Here is a 24007-nt window from a genome sequence, read left to right on the forward strand (position 1 = left end):
GCTGACATAGATTGTGAAGGTTACTAGAGCCAATCCACAATCAGCAATGGCGGCAACCTTATCGATACCTGATATCTTCTTGTTACCATGGTTCTGTAAAACTGGTGTTGACATATCTATTCAAAACAAGCTTACTTTTCCATTTTACATTCACATTTGGACAGGTGTTACGTCATACCAGTCACACGTGGTAAAACAATGTCACTGTGACCTGTTGGTTGGTTTGTTGAAAAACGGTGAAAAATTATTTTGGTGTCACTATCTCCTACGCAGGACATACTATTTCCTACGTAGGACTTAATATCACCTACGTAGGACTTACTATCTCCTACGTAGGACTTAATAACTCCTACGTAGGATTTATTATCCCCTACGTAGGACTTACTATATCCTACGTAGGACTTAATATCAACTACGTAGGACTTACTATCTTCTGCGTAGGAGTTAGTATCTCCTACGTAGGAGTTAGTAAGTTCTACGTAGGTGATAATAAGTCCTACGTAGGGGATAATATTTCCTACGTAGGAGATAGTAAGTCCTACGTCCTACGAGGTGATAATACGTCCTACGTAGGAGATACTAAGTCCTACGTAGGTGATACTAAGTCCTACGTAGGAGATAGTAAGTAGGAGAAAGTGACACCAACAAAATTTTTCACCGTGGCCCTAATACGCCGCCGTAGTTTGTTGCTTCACGCCGCACTCAGCAATACTTCAGAGACGGTCTCCTGGTCAGGCATATTTGTTGATAGCATAATTAACAGCCCGATATTCAACAAAGAATATTACATGAAAATATACATTTTACTAACCACCAGACACACCTTTAGTATTCACATTTTCTCATAATAAATTAACAGTGATATGCAGTGGTATCACAGGTATGTATAACAGTTGATATAATTAACATTATTTGATATCAAAATTGTTAATAACAATGAAAAAAAAAAACAGTCAGTATTTAAAACCAATGGATAGAAAATCCACAAGCATTAGATGCCAACTGGACTGACTTCTCAGTAGATGAGTTGGTTATCAAACGTACATATTAGACCATGTATCTGTTTATACTTTCCAGTGGAAATACAATACTGTGGGGTTACGATGTTACATTTCTGATGTCATGATGGATGGTAGCATCTGTCGATAAGGCTGCATAATTTGCAGACAGTGAGGTGAATTTCCAGGAAATTATATATATTCTAGATAACATTGTGCTAAAAGAAAATACAACCAAACAAAATAATGTATTCTCGAACTGAACTATATACAATTATATCAGCGTTGTACCGCCTGTTGATACTCAGTTGAAGTCAGCTGAACCTCAGGACTTTCTGTAGACAGATCTTCATATGCTTTGATTTCAAGGGAACTAGTCAACTCTAATGCATGTCATAGGTTCAAACACGCATATTAAGATACGTATTACACCACTTGTCAAATGATGTAAAATGTTCAAAATTCTGTTCAAAACCAAATTCGCCTGAAAGGTGAAAGGGAAATCACTATATTTCCGCCTAAGTGAACTTAAACGGAGTCCAACCAATGATGTCAGTGTCGGAGGGTTAGCGCAGGCGCAACAGACCCAGGGAACCAAGTGGATCTCGTCGGGTATGTTTTCTGCGACCCATGACCGTTCAATCAAACGCGAGACAACCGAACGGATTTAACCAATCAGACAGCAGCTACTGTTCAGGATTTGGCGCGACTTACGAAATTCACCAGTCACTGACAACGATCCCTCAACAAACGAAAATCCTTATAAAACACAGATGTTTAATTTGACCTGCAGTATACGCTTAGGGGTTTCTCATGAGATATTTACCATTAGGCAATATTTCCGCAAGCTGATATACTTGAATACTGACAAAATGCTATTTTCTACGACTGTTTACTCGCTGTTAACAGTATTGTAGCGTGCTCCATGTGCATCACCCGGAAGCAGGCGTACGGTAAATAGCATTTGGAATCGTGTGGGTGCAAACCTTTTCGAGGTTAAAGTTTAAAAGGTATGTGCGAATGTCCACTATCGCGAATTGGTAAGCTGTGTTCTGATTGGTCAGTCTCAAAGGTTACCTGACGTGACCTCTTACTTCGGTTTGTTAAACTCAGTAGAGGAGTGTAGCTAATAATGCTGAGATTAAGTTTACTTAGACTGCACCGTATTTATATTTATCCTGATAAGGTCCACATGTAGCATGCATATAATTACATCTGCATCAGTGACATTAAAGATATGTATACTTTATCATGTCAGTATGAATAATATGGACCATTCTGCACATACTGGCATAGGTCCGTACTGATCACCCAGGCCGCAAAAGTATATCAGCCGTATTGCCCGGCAACTAAACTAGTACGGGATGAATACAGGCAAACGCTCAAGACTTCAATAGACGGATCCTAGTTAATTTCGAGTTACGTCCCTTTAAGTGGTATCGGTAAATAGGCTGCGATATTACAGTCTCGGGCTGACAGAACTGGCGAAAGGAAAACTCGTGTAATAACCCCTTACTATCAACTACGTATCAGTGCTGCAGTGAATGTAATGAAGACAGATTCAATGGATTGTAATTTGTCCATGATGCAGACATAAAACAAGTTAGTGCAAATAATAATCCTTTAACAGAACAGTTTATCCACATGACAAGAGTTCTAATATATTGTACAGTTGGTCTCACTGCTGTACACACTACGTCATTCTCTACAGCATTCACCTATTGTCATATGTATATAAGTGCACCAGTGTATCCATAATGCAACATCCAAGATGTCGGAAAACGTAAACGAAAAACCGCTCTGGGAATTCATGTATGTTTTACAGTTGCAAGTATAACATCAATGAAGCCGAGCTTTTTCCGACATTATGAAATTATATCGAGATGGCCGGGATGGATGTGGAAATCATCACACCTGCAGTTCAATATAACCGTGAGCATCATCAGAAGGAGGGTGGCCGTCTTCTGGAGGCGTGTGTGGTGTTGGTCTTGAAACGAAAATAGTATCCGTCCTCAGATATATTTAACAGACAAACAAGAACATTTTACCGTCACGAAAGATTCAAGCATGATCACGTTTGTGTATGTCCGTTGGAATAACATCCTGTACATAAATAGAGCTAGGGATGACATAATTCAGTTACTGAACTGAAAAATCACTTTTAACACGCTTTATAAACATTTCATCGTACACAAGAGACTTCATTAAATGTAAATAAAATGACGAGTATACAGGTCATATTTATGACTAAAAGATTTAAGTCCCTATTGTGCTAAAAGAAATGAACAATCGACCATAAATTCATTCGTATCACTTGAGAAATGTATTCTTGACAAAAACTAGTGGTAAATTGTTAACTTGTGTAGTTTACCTTGGAATTGGAGTTAAGTATCCTCGATCTGGGACACCGGGTGCCTGAAAGAAGGGGAAGTTATTCTTTACATTTATATTTATATACATGGTAGATTAAGAGATTGCAGACGGTTAATACATTGGTATGGACGCCCAAAACCTACGTGTTCACACAATTCCAGATATGGGTATAAAAGACTGAAAACTCACGTGGTAACTAAGTAATACCAACAACCCACACCCCTACCTCTTTCTCACACAATACATATCTGAACTTCTCTACAGAACAAGTCTCCAAGGTAATGATTAATAGTTTATATGATAATTTCTCAAGAACATTAATATCCCTCTAACAGGCAACCGTCCATGGATGTACTTGAGTTAACCCTTTTATACGGATAGAATTACTATACATCTATGGGCTTAGCCTTGTATAGCCATGGATAAGGGTACCCTACAGCATGTACAGTCCTGAATGAAAGGCTACAGCCTTACGCTATTTCTGCTCAGACGTCTGTAGTAAGAACTTCTTTGTTCAGGGCGGTTAGCAGATAGCAGGTCATACTCCATTGGTACTGGATGCATTTCCTGAGCTGCTTCAACCTCATCCTTTTCCGGGGTTGCGCGCGATGTCGTTCTCCACCTAAACATGAACGTGTGAAGTGAATCAATGCGTTGCCTTTGCCTGTTTTTTTAAGACTGGTATCATGGGTGGGGTAAGGATACACTCTAGTTTCATCACTTGCTATCATGACTATTTGATAGTGATGCATCGGCTCATTCTCAGGAAACAATAGACCCGTGAGGATATTGGTTAGAATCGGTCTTCAGCAACCCCAGCTTGTGGTATAAGGCGACTAATAGGACCTGTGGTCAAACTCGCTGACTTGATTAACACATGTCATCTCAGTTTTGTCGGTCGATTGTCATGCTGTTGATCACTGGATTGTCTGGTCAAGACTCACTACCGAACTGTCGGTCGCATCACTGTAGCGCAAATGGGGATGCGCAGCATAGAGTATATGACCAGTCTTTTTATTATGCGAGCGAAGCGAGCAAAGGTTCGCTTCGATTCGAAACATATTTTTCATGTCAAAATAAAATATCGTACACTTTCATTTCCTCACTTGGTTGTGCTTTAAAGGGAGATGCCTCATGGATGTGGAAAGCGGTTTGTCTTAATTGTCTGAATACACTAATCTACCTGATTTAGACACACAGGGAAATACACTGAGGACATTGAGTCTCGTTCCCGATTATAATCAGTGGAAACATCTGTTCACTTACTTGTATATAGCAAATACGGCAATCAGACTGATCACAGCAAGTAGGACTGCCATAGTTATGAATAAGCCAAGAAATATTAATCTCTGCTGTGCGCTATTTTGTAGCTCTGAATATGCGTTCTCAGCTATACATTCTGTAGCTGTGAAGTCCCGCAGAGATATTTGAACTGTACAGGATCTGAAACATATATTACACACTACCATATGGTCTACGATAGTGGGTTTACAATCAATAATAGTATTTCGTTTCATATTGAATTTCTTTGAACAAGCGAGTGATTCGATGGGTGATTTGCGAGTATGAAGTACTACTATTGGAATTTTATTTGGCTGTAAAAACTTTCTTGTAGCATTTAATAGTTAAATTAGACAAATTCTGTACCTCATGTCACCCTAAAATCAAACATAAGATATCTTACAGTGTATACATGTACATGTATATGCCATGCAATGAATTTCAGATCCTCTGCATTAAAGACTGGATATCATTTATTATGCATTTATTTCTGTTGCGCCCCGTGTTATTGTGAGTTAAATGTACTTTTGACCTCTGGTCTTTTCAGTACTGCAAATAGAACATTGATAATATTAAATCCACGTTTGTATATGCATGTGTTTCGTCAGCACGGATCAGTAGCAGTGCATGTGAAAGGTTGTTAGCCCTACCCGGTCCTCGGTTGACTGCTGGAGTCGGTGGCGACTACGAGAAGTTCCAGGACTTGGGGCACTGTGTCGTCTAGTGTATACTGTACAGATATCCTCCCTGTCTCGCTGTCGATCGTGAACGTATCCTAGCAAACAACACGCCTCATAATCATCCAAAAGGATTACACACTGACTTTAGTTCAATGTAGCAAAGTGGAAATGTAGGTGTTATATAATCAAATCGGAAAAATACAAATGAACTGACCTTGGGTGATACATTACCGGGGAGATTTTGTATTTGCACTGACATAAAAACTCATATATGTCATACAGTAACCTGGGTCGTTTTAAAAATACAATTGATGTGTGGGGATTGAGCAGCAGGCTATGCCACAGATATCGTTTCAATAATATCAAGATATCACTCCTCGGTGATATCACTGAATCGAAATTGTCACAATATTTTAAGTCCATTATGATTTGTTTCTGTTTGCACATTGAAAAAATTGAACAAGTAAATCAGTTGTAGGAGAAATGATGTGAATCAAAACGTCATGTATGCATATATCATAAACCTACGTTCGTGGATATAAACAAAAATAACTATACCGCACTATTACAATATGCTTAAATCTCAGTTGAAAGGCTCTTAAGTAATCACAGATACGATATCAGGCCCAAAATAAATGTCCTGGCGCTTAGTCAATGAAATCTTCGTTTTTGTTCTTTGAACATATCTAATTATTTTTAACATTTTAAAAATCGCATATTCTCGACTGCTACATTTTACTGTTATGATCTTAGAACTCTTATCTTTCATATTTAAATAATGAACTTATACACGTCGAAACCTGGAACTTTACAAAGTAACCGCCACATCTATTTATACCCTTTGCATTAAATTCCGATTGCATGGATTCTCTAAACTGCATACGTATATGTTAGGTTCCGAGATACCAAAATCTCAGCAGTATATTCACATTGGTATGAAGAGTGGCATTTCCCATCGGATAAAAAGATGTATGCATATGTGTCAGCTGGGTACCTGGGGGCCAAATGGCTCTTTCTAACAGAAAGAATAAAGCACAGTAAGACTCTACACTACCCTATGGTTTCCTCTTTGTATTGCATATGTAACCCTGTCCCCATCCGCATCCGTGGCTCTGAAGTCCTTAATTTTAACCTCTGTGCCCTTTCGAGATAAGAACGTCAGCGAGGCTTCATAAGTATCTGAAACACACCAACACGTCCACGTTGCATTGTGGGACAGTAACCAAACAATGACAGAAACGTACCCTAAAACAATTATGTTTTCATTCATCTTTAATTTTTACTTCAAACAATATCGTTAGAGTTGATCTTCAGTAACCCATGCTTGTCATAAGAGGCGACTATCGGGATTGGACGATCAGGATTGCTGACTTGGGTGTTACATAACCACTGGATTGTCTGGCCCAGGCAACAGACCGCTTCCATATAGCTGGAATATTGCTGAGTGTGGAGTAAAACTAAACTCACTCACTTTAAACAACGTCAGGCCATTAAGAATTAAATGCTTCATAAGGTAAGAAAAGAAACTTGAACAGATGACTAACCTACGTATAAATCGGTGATCTGTTGAACTAGATCCTTCTGATTATGTTATATGGTATTGCCAAGTAACAGGCCTTTATTAAAATGAATTTCAATGTCAGGATTAACATGGTACCTGTTGCTGGGGAACAAACGGTCAAATCTTCCAGAAGGATATAATTCTAACAGGATGTGCGGCGTTTTTCACACGATGTCGTAAATCGGTGTATCGCCCACATGCTAGACTGCATAGTTTACCTTTTCCAAACGTTGGAGCATGTTGGTTGTAGTCGGCTTGGACGTTTATATAGACATTTGTATTGGTACTCGCTGACACGTCAATGGTTCCTTCAAAGCGATCCTCTTTCACATTGACCACCATCTGGTAATAGAGGGGCTTGGACGTTAGTAGTAACTAACGTTGATTAATCATTTCTAATATTGCAGCAACAAAATAGTGGTATAACTACGGCAATGGGAAAGTAAATATTATGCTAGTTTCAAGACGCGAACTTATAATCATAACAACACCTCACTCGCCTTTTAATGGTGCTACATGTATGTTGATGGGAAGTAAATTGATGGACAAATTGAATCAATGATACACATTGTATTTACTTGGCTCATTATCTTCTGTTAACCACTGTTATCCGAGTTCCCATAACAATGGGATACAATGATGCCACAGAAGGCAAACGGCATTACTGTCGCCAGATGAGGTTAAAAAAGGGCAACTTTGTTTCAGGTATTTCATTGCCAAAATGCTTTCATGATCAGTGTTTGTTTTTAAAGAAGCATCAAATATACATGTACATGTATTATGTTATTTTTTTCGACCAACGGTAACGGGTGCAGTGTTCGCAGTGGGTTTGCAGAAATAAAACTGTAAATATGCAGTCCATTTTTAGGGGGCGCGTGAAATTTTCATTACAATCCCGAATCACTTCAAAGTGTATTGTTTTTCTATATGTTGCTGTTTTAAGATACTTTCTATAATTAGGCAGACCAGAATCTATGCGTCCAAAACATGTGCGCAAAATGTTTTTTGCGTGTTTTTTTATTATTTTTTGCGTGAAAAACGCTGGTTTCTGCGTTAACGCAAACACTGGGGTGGTTAGGTTCGCTGACTTGGTTGACACATGTCATGGGTTCCCAAATGCGCAAATCACTGCCCATGCTGTTGATCACTGGATTGTCTGGTCCAGACCGTCGCCATATAGCGAGAATATTGCTGAGTGCGACGTAAAACTAAACACACTCACTCACTATTTCGTTTTATATTGCAGCTTTTGAGTAAGTGACAGTTACTTCTGATTAGTAACTGTGATTTAAAGAAATGATATGCAAACACCTGTTGTATAATATGTATCAGTTCACACTATAACCCCGTTCAGTCTTTCAGTATGACACGTCAACAAATAACGCCACAGCACAAAATCCCTTTTAGATATAAAATAGGAAGGCAAGTAAGATATTAGGTACATACCGTGATTTAGATCTATAAGCTTGGTAACCAATATTGAACTGGGTTAGAACTGGTCTTCAGCAACTCATGTTTGTTGTGAGAGACGACTAACTTGGTTGACACATGTCATTTGCGAATATGAATGTTCATGCTGTCGATCACTGGATTATTTACAGACGGTCGCCATATAGCTAGACTATTGCTGAGTGCGGCGTTGAACAACAAACAAATATGTAATGATGACGGATGTATCCTATCAATTACATTTAGCGATTTCTAAATAGGCCATCTGCCCTATGTTCAGCTTACATGGACCTCAGTGTAGCTCAACAAGGATGCCTTCACTACCAGCGTTCCGTCTCCCAGCACCTCTATTCCCTCGTCATCAGTAAAAGCCGTATATATGGGCTGACTGATTTCATCAGCATCTACCGATGTCACACTCCCAATCACATAACCAACTGGAGCACTCTGAAATGAGAACACACCTTCCTTAGCCTTACATCGATGTTCCTTTTAGATCAATGATATGTGTATTTACAGAGTCATAAACATGATGGGGTTTTTAAGACATAAAAAATCATCACAAAGTGGCACATAAAATGTTAACCTGTTGATCAAGGGAGGTAACTTGCAGACATTTATCTTGCAGTTTGATATTTGCTATAACACTTGTTTTGGTCTGTTTTGTTTTGTTTTTTCTGAAAGGTTATGAATAGGTTAATCAACTTACACGATATTTATTCAAATAAAAACAGAGAGGGCTTTGCCCGAGCAGAGTAATACCGTAATTAGGGTGATGAAACGGCTTGCGCCACTCGGGCATTCTTATCTAATACGCGTGTAATGTAAATTTATTAGGTATGATGAAGATTGTCAAAATAAGTACAATTTTATGGGGTTTTTTTAAATAGAAACAAATGTCCTAAGTCATTTAATCAATTGTGCTAAAATGTGATTAAACACTTCCAAGAACAACTAACATAACTTTCCCTTGTGGTTTGAGTAAGCTAATTGTTCCAGCATAGAAGATTGCAAAGTTTTATTGTATGTTACTTCCTATTTGAAAGCGGTTTCTGAACTACCAGTTTGAACCAGGATTACGACATTCTTGCTACATTCTTGTCACATTCAAATTCAGGAACTACTCATCAATCATTATGATGTAATTCCGATGAATGACACAAACAAGTTTATTGCTCCCGACCCTGGTTACGCCTTCATCAGTACTACCCCGAACGATGGCGCTACTGGTATAACCACTATCAATATGTTCAAGATAACATTTACTCTTCAGAAACGTTGGCAACATTACAAGGTAAATGCCACAGGTGAATGTTAGGTTATTTTCGACGATGTATGTTATTCTTAATACATACATAACAGTGTTGATATTGTTCACATGTGTTGGGGAGCGGGATATGGAGGGGAGATAACTCGTCTTTTCTGGCGTTGACAGAAGTTCTACCTGTACTAACAACTAACCTGGCGTACTGTGAAGTTCTGATGTGTATTTTTGAAATACGGGAAGTTGTCGTTGACGTCCGCCACAATTATTTCAACTTGTTTTGTCCTATAAAGACCAGTGGCCCCATCAGTCGCCTTCACTGTCACATAAAACCGGCTGCCTGTCTCCTCGCGGTCTATTTCGTCCTTTTGTCTCAACTCTCCGGTGAAACTGTCCACATAGAAACTCCCCGAATAATCTGAAACTAAAAGATTAATCAAAACATAATTCCAGTAATAAGTATTGTTATGTTCAATCTGTTCATTTTCTTTTAAAGTACGCCAATTCCTTTCAATATTCATAAGAAATATTTTCCTCCCGTAGAGAACACTGCGTAAAGTGGGAGGGAGTATGGTTTTACATCGCTTTTATTCCAGTGCGTTGGAGGACACCAGGAATGTACTTCACTCATTTTGCCCTTGCAGGGATTAGAGTCCGGGTAGTAGGTGTGGCGAACGCGTTAACCACATGGCTATCCCACCACCCGAATAGAGGTGAGACCCGAAAACGGGTGATGCTTCATGCAGCCTCGGTGGCAGTAAGGGGAAAGTTAATAATGCAAGAAGTTGGTTGAGTATAAATGTTATGAGGACTGGAAAATATGGATTAGCCGGACTCGTGGACTCCCCGTGATTACTTAACTCGATTTTTAACTTCTATCACTACAGTCATACAAACATTTTAAATCCATTTCTGAGGTAAACCATAAACATCTATACCTAGTATTTCATAGGTGCAGTTACACGCAAATTCGCCGCTCTCAGTTCGTACATAAGCTGTGACAGCAACACTTTTCTCCTCGTCGGGCCTCTCGTTCTCCTTCAGGTTAAAGGTGAACTCCTTCTTGAAGAATGGTCGTGGCTTGTCAGTGATGATAGAGATGGTGACCTGTGGGTATTAAACACGTTACGATCCATAAACAACAGCACAAAACATAGAATACCTTCAGTAACTGATACGTCTCCCACTTCAGCGTGAACAATAGCGAGGAGATGTTATTACAGTCTTCCAGGATTGTGACGAACACGTTTATAACGACTTACACAACGAACTGTTACGTGGGCCCGGTCCAACCGAAATGCTCACAAGGACCTACGGCTATGAATTGATGTTCTTTCTACGGCTATAACTTCATGGATATTTCTATGATGCGACGTTTAGGTATAGATTCTTATACCGGTGTCAAGCAAGAGTGGTACACTACGTTTCTCAACGGTATACGAAGCTATAAAGAAACGTCGCATCATAGAAATAAAGAAGTTATTTTCCATAAAGCATCGTACTTTTCTATTATCCATCAACTCATAAAATGCCAATCGAACAGATCATACGGCTATAACGATGTAATGGTCTTTACTGCCTTTATAACGAATTAATGTTCCCGACTACGGTAATGACAAATTAATGTTCCCGACTACGGTAATGACAAATTAATGTTCCTGACTACGGTTGTGACTAACTATTGTTCCTTAGTACGGTTATAACTAATTAATGTTCCTGACTACGGCTATAACGAGTTAATGTTCCTGACTACGGTTATAATTAATTAGTGCATCTTACTACGGTTATAACGAATTATATTGTTCGTTTGGAGTATACCATAACAATAGTTTACAATATATAAGATTTGGTATTTGGTGAGTCCGTGAGTATAGTTTTATGCCGCTTTTAGCAAGCTTGCAGCAACATCACGGCTTGGGACTAATTACAGACAGTTGATAAACAGTCTTCCTATTATTCCATGCTGAGTGCATCTAGAGTTACATATAACAGTGATTAGATACAGTTAGGCTGGTTTGCTTGTTGCTTAACACAGTAACATTCCACCTATGTGACTGCGCTCTGTAAATAATCTGAACCTGATAATCCAGTGATCAACATCGATCTACACATCTGGGATACGATGACATATGTCAACTGAGTCTAACCACCCGATCTCGGGAGTCGCTTCTTACAAGCCTTAGTGGCTGAAGTACATGAGTACTAAGTCGGATCTTGATCGGTGAATCTTCATTTAAGATAACTATTTCTTCTCTTTTCGTATTTTCAAAACACCAATGCAGGAGACTAACCGCACTTCAGATTCCTCGTTTTTAAGTAAAGGGCAAAACAAAGGTGACCATAATATGAATAGGCCATTGAAAATCAGTGACAACTCTAAGAAAAGTATGGGTCTTGTAAGAAAACAAGTACATGTATTTACTACATCTGATCGGTTCTCACGGACTGAAGGTAAATCCATGAGAACACGGTGCTGACATCATGGCAGTCTGTTGTTTGACTACATTACCTCTGTGATTGCTTCCATGGCCGGGTCGGTCTGAGGTAGATCTGTAGCTCTGACCTTCAAAGTGAGCTCATCCTCATCCACTGCGTCCAGGGCTGTAGCTACTAATATATTTCCTGTGTCGCGGTCAATCTTGAAGTAGTCTGTGCCTGCAATATACGGATAAATATTTACACCTGAAAGATGACGTGCGGACCATTCAGCTAAGCTGAACCTCTCAAGGTTTAGTGTAAAGAGTGGACATCATTCGTTCGTTCGTCCGTTCGTTCGTTCGTTCATTCATTCATTCACCCGTGAAGTTCCGGGTTAGAATACTGGTCTTCAGCAACCCATACTTGCCATAAGGGACGACTGACAGAATCGATAACTTGATTCACACATGTCATCGGTTCCCATTTGCGCAGATTGATGCTCGTGCTCTTGATTACTGGACTGCCTGGTCCAGACTCGATTATTTACAGACCGCCGTCATACAACTGGTATACTGTTGATTGCGGAGTAAAACTAAACTCACTCACTCACCCATACATTCATTCTGTGTTACAAATAGTTCCTTTGAGAAATTCTGGTTTAGAATAGGTCCCATTCATTCATTCATTCAGCCCCCTGGAGATGTTCTAGGTTTGAAGAGGACCTAAGCATCCTCTGCTGCTGATGCTGGCGACTATGTAGAACTGACAGACAATATGTGGTATTCTAAAGTACAATACATACTTGATAAAATATGGAATTTAACGACTCCATTGCCGTTCTGGACGGCGTCCCTGTCAGTTGCAGTGATGATGTCGGTGACAAGGCTGTTGATGCCAGCGTTTCGTGATATGTTGCCTCGGTATGGAGCCCCATGAAACACCGGCGGGTTGTCGTTGAAATCAAGGATGGTGACGGATAAGGTTGTCGATCCAGTGAGTCGTTTTGTGCAATCGTTGCACCTCTTCATGTCAACAGCTGTCACAATGCATTCATAGGTTGAAGTCGTTTCGTAGTCCAGATCGCCGCTCACTTTCACAACTCCGGTTTCTAAAAAGGACGGTTATATATTACTGACGAAGTAAGAATTAGTAAACAAGATGTCATCATGATTTTTAAAATATTCTTAGTCAATGATAATAATTAACATCGATGTATTTTACTGTATTTGTACCACAGTTGTACTATCATCAGTCCTACAGAGACTACTGCCCTCACGTTGATACACGTATATAATGTTAAAGTGTACTTCAGATGAACCTTACCGACTGACACGCTGAATGGACAAGCAGTTCCGTTCTCCATGGCAGTGTCACTAACATAAGTTACTGCACCATAGAGTGACGTGTCCCTGTCAGTCGCACTCAAGGTTTCTACCTGGATGTAAAGACGGGTATCTTAATTCAAAGAACGCATGCAATTTGGTTTTTCTTTTTGCATTAACCCACTGAATTGTTTAAGTCACATATCACTGACTATTAATCAAATGCATAACAAACTGTTTATGTACATACTGATGTTGACAAGGCGCTGTTCTCCTTTACTGTCACTGCATACTGTGTTTGAAAAGTTGGGAGATTGTCGTTTACGTCCGTGATAAGGACTATAGCCTGTGTTGTTGCAGTTCTCGGAACATATGCGTTGTCCGCCGCCTTGAAATAAAGAATGAAATGTACTAGAATATATTTCAGTAGCCACAAACACATTCAGTAACGAACAGGCGATGGATCCAAGACCAGTGTTTGCAATACTTAAATTTACCTGTTACCTGCAGGCTTTAAAATCTGCAGGCCCTGAATGATATCTTCAGGCCCATTTGGTTAAAGGCAAACCATTAACAACAAAACAGGCTAGAGTTTCACACAGTTTCTACAAACTCAAGCAAAGCCTATGACACACTTAAGAGTCTGGTGTTGACATTCCTACGCCAAAGCGCTGAAATACCAGGCAGTGTAACTGTAGGTTATCGTAACATGATCGAACATGGATGATTCCAGAACGTTAATGAAGAAGAAAAGGAAACAGTCCAGTTGAAAAATAATTGACAGATAATTTACTGAAGGCCATATGGGCCTGCACATATTTGAAATTGTCGGCCCGAAACAGTAACAACAGGCGGTGGGCCTCCGGGCCGGCGGTTATTTCGAACGCATTTCGAACGGTTTGTAGTTGCATGGTAAGACACGTGTTAACGTTAACATGAAACGTGAGTTTGTCTGGTTTTACCTTGATTACTAAGTTGTATTCCTCAAAGGCTTCTCTGTCAACATCTCCCGAAACGGTAATACGCCCAGTTCCAGGATTTATTGAGAAATCTGTAAATCGTCAAATAAATTAAAAATACAGAAATGGAACATTGAAAAGCGAGCGTTATTCAGGCTGACGTTAATGAACTGATATATTATATTAGAGATATATGATACACAAGATATTATGTACATGGCTTATAATGGTCATTCCATGATTAAAGATATGTATGAAAATGAAAACAAAGGGTATATTATGGAATAATCTAGTTTGTATGCATGGTGTCAGATTAAGAAGTCAGACAGATGTGTGAAGGATATATGTTTAGGTTTTGCTAATAACTATTCATATAGGGAAGCCCACAATAAACATAGTTAGTAATATTATTATAGGATATTTACAGTGTATAGTGTACAGTGTACAGTCTAAGTCGGACTGTCTTAGGACCGACTAAAAACTCGGTAGACAGCAGTTCGAGTTACACCAAAAATTCCTATATCGATGCTTGAAGGCTCGAATTATAAGAGGTATAGTGCAAATATCAACGCCACTAGTACATGCTCTGGACATCAAAACATGAAAAGGCAGCACTCGCTTCAAGTATATACAAGTGAGTACCTGTCCTTCATTGGATAATAAATATGCTATTTCCTTATTCGAAAATCAAACTAATTACTTCGACTAAAATATACAAAAAATAGAACTGTAAATTCATACAGGCACAATCTGCAACGGTAATTATCTGTCTCTATACATGACAATGACTGAGTTAAGTGTAGCCAGAGACCATATAATAGATTATAATAGATCTATTATATGGTCTCTGGTGTAGCGGAGCATATCTGTCATTTTAGAAAGGGAGCTAAGCCTGAAACTCAATAGCGACTAACAGGGATTCTAACCTTCCAACTTGTCTCCATAGAAGATATTAATAGTATTGACTACTTACGTATACGAGGTTTCTGCGACTCAATACTGTACGTGATTGTTCCATTTTCACCGGCATCCTTGTCCTCCGCCATGATACGTGCCACGAACACGTTTACAGAGTTTTCCTGCACACTGAACACATGTTGTTCACGTACTGTCAGAAATCGAGGGCTATTGTCATTTTCGTCTTCAACAGTTACCCGTACCTGAAACAATCCCACGTCAACTTTTGACAATACACAGTTTACATATTATGATAACAGCAATTTGGCTAAAGTATGTAGCTCGGAAGTGTAATTTAAGCTTCAGGTAATTCGATGATCTGATGTCAGTCAGTAATTGTCAAACAGCCAGTTCTCTTTGAAATATATACCAATATACGATTAGTTCCATCAGCTACAGCCATCGGTGTCTACATTTACGACACAATCGTTCTCTGTCTGTGAAGAAGTCAAACGTTGTTTCAAACGATTTGTTTCAGGAAGTGAATATGTTTTACGCTGCTTTTAGCAATATTCAATCAATATTCCAGCAATATCAGGACAGGGGACACCGGAAATAAGCATCACACATTGTATTCATGTGGGGAACAGAACCCTTGTCTTCGGCGTTACGAGCGAACGCTTTGTCTACTTGACTACCCTCCGCCGATTCAAGGTATTAGTAAGGCTTTCAAAATGTTTATAACAGTCATGGGGAGAACATTTCTACATTGACGGATCAGTCACTAAACTAATTTCCAATGCAATTTACCTTGCCTTGTACTCCTTATATGTTTTAGAGTGTTTGAGTTTTAGACGCAAACGACTAGTGGGACCAGCAACTGTTGTCATCACTATTTGACAGGGATTAAAAACACAGACATAGTCACTTCGCGTAATGAACCTTTCATGAACAGATATTCCATATGAGAATGAAAAGGGTTTTGTATCCCATTAACTGGAAAATACAACAGGTACGATTTAAAATATTGTGTTTTGGTTTAGATCTGGTTGTATAAGTATGTAAAAGCACCTGACTATATGGCGTTTAAATTAAAAGACAGTTATTAGTTTCAATGGAAGCCAAAATATCAATATGTCAGCAAAATATACCAGGAGCGCCTTTCAAAAAATGACCTTGAAGCCATTCTTTGATCTCAGAAATCATTGTGAAGGTTTAAGGTTAGCTAAGCAATCCCTCATGCATTGTATGTTGTTTAATTCGACACGATATTTATCTCAGCGTCATCACTGAACATTGATGTAAACACATGATTACTATAATATATAGTGTTTGGTTATATCATGTGCACGCATGGGGTTAAGAATTATTTCAAAAATCCAGTAAGCAATGGCATCCATAGTCAAAACCAATTTCATCGCACGGAACGTACTCAATAGGTTTGTGTTTAAGGGCATGAGTATTTGGCTTCCCACTATGTCACCCGGACGAAATCTTCCTTCGTAGCCCGATGGTATGTAACATCTTCAACTGAACGTAAGGACAAGGTATGACTTGTATTTCCATTTTAGGCTTTTGCGCATTTGAACTAAATTAGTTATCGTTGTTTAAAAGGCACCAGTTACATTCGACGTAAAATGACACAAAATAGACACTTACAACAGCGAGATCCGAGGCGTTAGTGGTGAGATCCATCGCACGAACAATCATGATATGTTCTGGAGCTGCTTCACGATCCTGCGGCCTGCTACAACTCAACTCCCCACTGGTTGGAGCAATACGGAAGTCACCACCATGGATTAAGGAATATGTCACCGACACGGTGACGTCATGCGAAGCCTTTGCCGTTCCGAAAGGAGTGGTGTAGTCTTGGTTCTCCACTATCGAGAAGAAAATGTCATTTTCCCTGAAGTATACCGTTCTGTTGCCCTCTATTTTCTTCACATGAACTGACACTGGGACTAAGGCGCTTCGTGGTGGAGAACCTTTATCTGTAGCTGTGACGTTAAAATTGTATGTTGTGGAGACACCGGGTTGACTAGCTCCCGCTTTGATGCGTAACACACCTACAGTTTCTCCATCTATGAAGAATTTGTCCGTATGCCCGCTCATGGAGAAGGTGAATTGACCGTTCGTTCCAGAATCATCGTCCGTGACTTCAAAAACATCGACAGGATTCTCAGTCACCCATTCCCAAGTTGTTATTTCAGATTGATAGGAAGGCTTATCAAACCGTGGGCTGTTGTCATTTACATCTGCGACGTTAATCTCAACTGTAACTGTATCGCTCATAGAGGGAGTCCCTGGGTTCTCGGCTTTTATCTCTATCAGGTGTTGCTGCATCTCTTCATAGTCAAGGAGATTAGCACATCTGATGGCGCCAGAGGTTGGATCGACTGTAAAGTTGGAACTTGTTGTAGAGAACCTGATGTTGGCATTACTTCCTTCATCCAGATCTGTTGCTGTCACTGTGAGGATGTTCGCGGTACAAGAAGTATTTTCCATATAATTACCTTTGTAGAATGTCTGTGAAAATGTTGGCTTTTCGTCGTTTACATCAAGGATATTGACGGTAATTGCCAATACTGATGCACGAGAGGGCGACCCTTGGTCCCGAGCTTCGATGGTAAGATTGAAGATATTCCTGATTTCTCTGTCAATTTCCTTGACAGTGGATACTGCCCCAGTGCTTCCGTTAACTTCAAAGAATCCAAAACCTCCTTCTACCAGTGAGTATGACACCTGTCTATTCGGGCCTTCATCTTCGTCTGTAGCTGTTACAGTGGTGATAGTGGTTGGTCCAGCGTTTTCTTCCACCGAAAATACAGTCCTCCCATTGCTGAACCGAGGTGTATTGTCATTGACGTCAGTGACTGTGATGTTGAGAGTGGTGGTGCCTGTCTGGGGATTAGATGGGTTGTCTGTTCCAGTTAAAGTCAGGACTACATATGGAGTTACTTCCCTGTCGATCCGGATTCCGCTTGTTTTGATGGTGAATTGGTTGTGGTTTGATTTCTCAACAGCAAAATAGTTGCTGCCTGTTCCGGTCAAAGCGAAGTTTACAGCACCATTCTCTCCACTGTCGTCGTCAGTAACAACTACGTCGACCTGCAGGAGAACATATACAAATGTACATGGTATAGGAATCTGAATAGCAATAAAGTGTCGGTATCACTCTACTCATGAAGCTGAACCTGCATCAAACACTGGACACATTTACATATTTGGTGACCCGTGAATGTCTCCAAAGTGCCATTATCACTCTATACATGAAGTTGAACCAGCAGACTAGGCATAATTACTTATTTTCGTGACATCTAAATTCTTTTCAAATCATGATGGCACTCTGCTTAAAACATTCGGATCATGTAATCTTGAATAGTCAGGTCGTAACTCTCACCAAACCATCCACCAGAGTTCCTTCATTGGAGTCTTCTTTTACACTACCGGTATAAGAAGGTCTGGAAAATCTCGGTGCGTTGTCGTTCACGTCCGTTACATTTGTGATGAGCTGACCAATCGTCTGTGGATGAGAATCTTTCAATACTACATCGTCGGCTTATGTCTGTTACACCACAAACCAAACAAATATGAAATCTCTTAGAATCTTTTGTTTCGGTATGCGATAATTGTGAACGGAAATGCAAAGCGTAAACATCTTAATTAAAGAACTTAAAGCTTCCACAAGATAAGGAAAATATATCTGATTCATAAGAGATGACTATGTATTAATATGAGGTGTGTCTTCCATAAACAATTGTATCTCTGGTTTATGTTTTCAGGGCAAAGTCTTATCAGACCCACTTGAAGCAGGTAACGGTATATCGTAGCGCATTTATCTTTCCGGTAACGTTTACTGAAACAATACTGTAAACATGTATTAATCCCCAAACACCCGTACAACGTCCTTCAATGTCCACTCACCACTGGGGAGCACTGGTCATTACTATCCATGTAAGCCTGAATGGTGAAGTCAGTGTAAGCATGGTCGGTGTTCTCTCGGTCCAAGACCGTAGCAGTTGTGACCATCCCCTTGAAAGAGAGAACATTATGCGTTTTAAAATCATCATTCTTCTTAATTACTGAACCATCTTTATAGATCTTGTAAATTCATTAATCAAATCCATGTTGTCAATGTATTTACAGTGTAAATATGACATATGTAACTTATGGGAGAGGGCGTTCCTAACTTGGATCACTTGTGCCCAGTCCACCTCATTTTCGAATAAAATATGTTTTAAGCAAGAACACAACTGGTGTATATACATGTATAAGTACGGACATACTTGCATGGCTATGTTGTTAGAAATGTCAGAAAATATGGCTAGTCCTGAGTGTTATAGTACTCACGGATGTACTGTTTACTCTGAAGAATCGGTTAGCACGAGGGTTTGCGAATTTGTAACCGGTGTAGTTTGACACAGCAACATCGGCAACATATGTTTCAGGTGGGCTGTTTTCGCTGACGCTGCCCAGGAAGGTTCTGTTCAGGTTGATTCCATTGTTTGTGAAGGAGCTGAGATACACAGTGATGTTGGATTTATCAGAGTAGGCGACGCCATCATAAGCCTGGACACGAAGAGGGATCGTGGAGGGGAACCGCCCTCTTGATAAGTCCACTTTTGATTTCAGTACACCATCGTCGTCTATGGTGAAGTCGTCTTTATAGGCACCTTCCAGATAAAATGATGTCTGCCCAATTGTATCTCTGTCTGTGACATCGACAACGCCGACTACACTATTTCTCTTAGATCCAGCTAATACTGTAAACTCGTAGAGCTTTTCTTCCAATTCCGGAGGTTCGTCATTTTGATCTTCAATCGTTATGAACACATTTACTGTAGTTGATTTTGTATTGTCCGTAGTGGCCAGATCAACTTTAAACTGAAAACTTCTGATGCCAGCCTCATAGTCAATGGCGTTCGTAAGACCTATTGTCGTCAAATCTTTCGTTAGTTTTAGTCTGTCAGGGAGCGTGGCATTTATCTCGACCCTAAACTTAGCGCTAGTTAAACTATAACTCAAGATATCACCTATCCAGTTCTCGTCTATTGTTGTCTTAAAGATTCCTTCAAAGATAAGTATGTAAAACGTTGCAACTGTTGCCATTTGTCCTCCCTTCGACGCTGTAACACTGATTATATATTCTTTAGCCACAGTGTCGTTATTGGCAAATTCACTCAGAAACATGTCCTGTCCACACAGAACTTGCCCAGATGCTGTCACAATGAACAAGGCCCTAGCTGTATCATCTGTGGTCTCCATATCGTAGTTGCTGTAACCTCCCAAACTACCAACAGTCCTCACGTCAGCTATCAGCGTGCCTCTCCTAGTTCCCTCCACCAGCATCACTGTGACGTCTTCTGGGGTGAAGGGGGAGGATGTGATCCTGACGGTCACAACCTGCTGCACTGTGAACTCCCCAGCGGTTGCACGTAACACCAACACAAAGGTTTGAACATCTCTTATCGGCTTGACCAAGGCAACATCAATCTTCCCCGAGCTTCTCCTCAGGTCCAGAATCCCCTCATCAGGATATACGTTAGCTTCCGTGGAGAAGGTAACTGGGAATTTACTCAGCTCGTCCAGAAGGATTGACCCGACTGAAAACAAATAACAGTTTGCTGAACAGTTAAGTTAGTGAGTGAGTGAGTGAGTTGGGTTTTACGTCGCTTTCAAAGCTATTCCAGCAATGTCACGGAGGGAAACACCAGACATGGGCTTCACGTATTGTACAAATGTGGGGAATCGAACCCGGGTTTTCGACGTGACGAGGTAACGCTTTAACCACTAGGCTACCCCATCGCCCCTGAACAGTTAAGACGCTTAATGGCTCAATGGAGTTTCACTAGACAATGCTTCACTGGCAGAACGAACGCATATCTTAAAACAGGACCTCTGCATTTGTTCACAGATGTAAACCAAAATTAAGATGTCGTTTATAAGTTCATAAATATCACTACAAGTTCTAAGATGTCACTCCATTTGATTTTACAGGTTACAGTCTGATTTGTACACAAGCCGCCGTTGTATGGTTGCCGTACTGCTATACAGCATCAGGAAGTAGGGCCCGTAAGTCTCCCGAGGCTCTACTTCCGATTCCAGCTCCCTCTGCGCGCGCAGCTTGCGATATGCCAGATGCACTTCCGGTACCAGATCTCCGTTGACAAATGTTCAATTAAAAACCAGTTCTGGTTCCAAATTGCGCGTATGCCAAACATAACTTTACTAGACCGGACACGTGTTGAAAGTCGGATGGCTACATCAGACATGCGTTATTCCTGAAAGGATTATCGGTTCCTTACTGTCAGATGACAACAATGAGACCATTCGAAAAGGTATGGAACGTTGTTTGTCACCGGAGTATTATTGAAGTCTCGCTAAGTGCTGTGACCTACTCACGGGCTCTATACATGCTTAAACCTTTCGCGGACAGCTAGTATCGTCACCGGCATTTGCTGGTTTGATATGATTTACACATATATCTTGCCCTTTACGCCGGAATTTGTATCGGCGGATAATTAACCAGTTATTGTGTTGCACTTGTGTTTCACATCTTTCCAATACACTTTCAAAAACGGTGGTTGATTTAAGGGATACGTACCATTTGTTGATGATCCAAACGAGTTTGTAGAGAAAACGACGTTTTTTATGCTTGATAGAAAACGCGGTCCTGAAACAAAGGGGCTAAAATGAAAAGTGTTGTCGATACCTGACAAGACTGAAGAGTTGAAGAAAGATACATCTGTACATAAGTGCACTAGTCAGTCAAATCAATTTTGAAATCCTCGCTTTGGTTATATTCGTAACTATATTTACCAAATGAGCATTCGGTAGGAGATATCTGCACGTTCTTGTTAATACAGGCACATCTACGGCTTCCGGCTGACGTCGTCACACACGTGCTGTTGACGGTCACGCATCTGGCGTTGGAGCAGTCCTCGTCCAGAGAGGCATCAGTCATCGGGCCGCACGTTGATGGCGTTGGGGTGGTTGTGGCTTAAAGTTAAATGTCTCACTACAGTTTCAGACGTGGATATGAAAGGATAAGCCTCATGATGAAATGCATAATAATGCTCGCCTACTTATCCTTTCACAAGGCCAATCCTTCCATTTTTCAGACCTACAAAAACTATTAATCCATTTCTGTTCTAAGATATCGGGGACCAGTCCGGGTACCATGTCACATCCACGCTCTTTCACACAGTGTAAACATACATACTTACCCATTTCCTTGTAATCCTAAAACAATCACATATTAGAAAATATTAACAGTCAGTAAGGAAGTAACACCATAATCTATGACATTTATTCACGGGTATTACCGATATCAAAGTATCAACATTTACATATATTTTCCGGTTTCTTTTCTTTATCATTTAACGCTTGGAGATATAGTATTCATTAATATACATTAGTGAAAAGAATACCGACACTGGCACACCGTCGTCCTCAGTGGTATGTCCGTCAGCTGAAACGAAAGCAGGAAAACAATACAGATATGTTATCAGGGCTGTTGATCAAGGTATGAACACATAAGAAGAAACTAAAGCGATCTGTATACACCCATTACATTTTGACTTCATCACCTTTGTCTGTCGGGACAAACAAGTTGACGTCATCATCATCAACAGCGTCTTTCCGACATATCACTTGCTACATCCGTACATTTCATGCCGGACTTGATTGAAACATACCATCGTATCCCGAAGAACAACGCTCATGATGTTGATCACCGGACTTTCTGGTCCAGACACGATTATTTACAGAGCGACCCCTTAGAGCTGGGTGCAGCGTAAAACAACAAACATTTCATCACGATAGTGATTTAAAATACTTATATTTCTTCAAATATCTTTCAAGTCTGAAACCTTAATTTAAGAACAAAACGTGGGATAAAGTGAAGCAGAGCTTCACTGAAAGACCAGTTTTACGTGTATGACAAGTTATAGTCTGTCGTACAGACCCTGAAGTATATATATCCAAGAAAACCCACATAAGTCTAGAAAATGTGGCAAGTCTAGATTTCCTTAGCTTCAGGCAGAAAGTCTCATGGCTCCACTTCATTATATTTTTTTTTCACTATGAACGTTTTTTCAGTAAAATGTGTTCATTTCAGAGACTAGCTGTTAGTCTAGTCAAATTACTATGGCTGCTGTTGTTACCATGGCTACATTTTGTTGCCAGTTTTACCCAACACCGCTTTCCCGGTTTCAGCCATGCATAACCCACTAGGACATAACTTGAACTGAACTGCTCATGACTTAAAACAATATCTGTCACAATACTACGACAATCCGGGGAATATCTATCGCTAGGTTTACTTAGTATCAATATGTAAATCGCATCTATACTCAAACATGTGTTTTCTGATATGACCTATTCGGTTTATTAGTATACTCATACAGGCACTTGATCTGAACCTATAGGAAATTGAAAAATACAGTTTTGTATTGCATGTTTTCGGTCAATCAGTTTTCAGTGAAATTGTTTGTTATCCCTTCCACATGTCATTTCCAGTTACGCATATAGCTTTGAATATGCACAGTTACGTATGGAGGGTTTATATTCAGTCAAATGAATTCCTTGCTGTGGCCTGCGACTGGCGTTGTCTGTCGACACTGTGAAATCCGTTCAGCTCGAGAACACATCTATTCAGAGGCAGTGTGCAAGGAATATGAAAAGACACTTTAGGCAACGTATCAAACTCGGTCCGGTGATAAAGTACTGGCACATTAGCAATGGAACGTCTCTTCAGAAATGTAGAAGCGGTTGTGTCGTAATTTGCATTTGTGCAGTCTGATT

General features: G+C 40.1%; 1 protein-coding gene across 1 annotated transcript; it reads right to left on the bottom strand.

Annotated features, from left to right (window-relative positions):
* Positions 1 to 789: 789 nt before the first annotated feature.
* On the bottom strand, positions 790 to 22371 carry LOC137297612 (protocadherin Fat 4-like). Its single transcript, XM_067829478.1, has 22 exons — positions 22022 to 22371; positions 21807 to 21875; positions 19553 to 20805; positions 19127 to 19234; positions 18603 to 18725; positions 16862 to 18310; positions 15279 to 15465; positions 14309 to 14397; positions 13597 to 13734; positions 13348 to 13459; positions 12827 to 13132; positions 12116 to 12261; positions 10545 to 10713; positions 9804 to 10030; positions 8628 to 8789; positions 7112 to 7235; positions 6387 to 6511; positions 5303 to 5427; positions 4638 to 4814; positions 3846 to 3993; positions 3370 to 3413; positions 790 to 2985 (listed from the first exon to the last, which is right to left on the bottom strand). The coding sequence occupies exons 1-22, from the start codon at positions 22164 to 22166 to the stop codon at positions 2907 to 2909; spliced, it is 5505 nt and encodes a 1834-aa protein (XP_067685579.1). The 5' UTR covers positions 22167 to 22371; the 3' UTR covers positions 790 to 2906.
* Positions 22372 to 24007: the final 1636 nt, after the last annotated feature.

Source organism: Haliotis asinina, chromosome 10 (assembly GCF_037392515.1).
Source record: "Haliotis asinina isolate JCU_RB_2024 chromosome 10, JCU_Hal_asi_v2, whole genome shotgun sequence".
NCBI lineage: Eukaryota > Metazoa > Mollusca > Gastropoda > Lepetellida > Haliotidae > Haliotis > Haliotis asinina.

Excerpts from the sequence above, each read along its gene's own strand:
- LOC137297612 (XM_067829478.1), bottom strand. The coding sequence starts at position 22,166 with ATGACTGATGCCTCTCTGGACGAGGACTGCTCCAACGCCAGATGCGTG. Across the intron at positions 7,236-8,627 it reads TGAGCTACACTGAGGTCCAT|ATGGTGGTCAATGTGAAAGA; the intron begins GTAAGCTGAACA and ends CTCTATTACCAG. Across the intron at positions 3,414-3,845 it reads GACGTCTGAGCAGAAATAGC|GCACCCGGTGTCCCAGATCG; the intron begins GTAAGGCTGTAG and ends CCCTTCTTTCAG.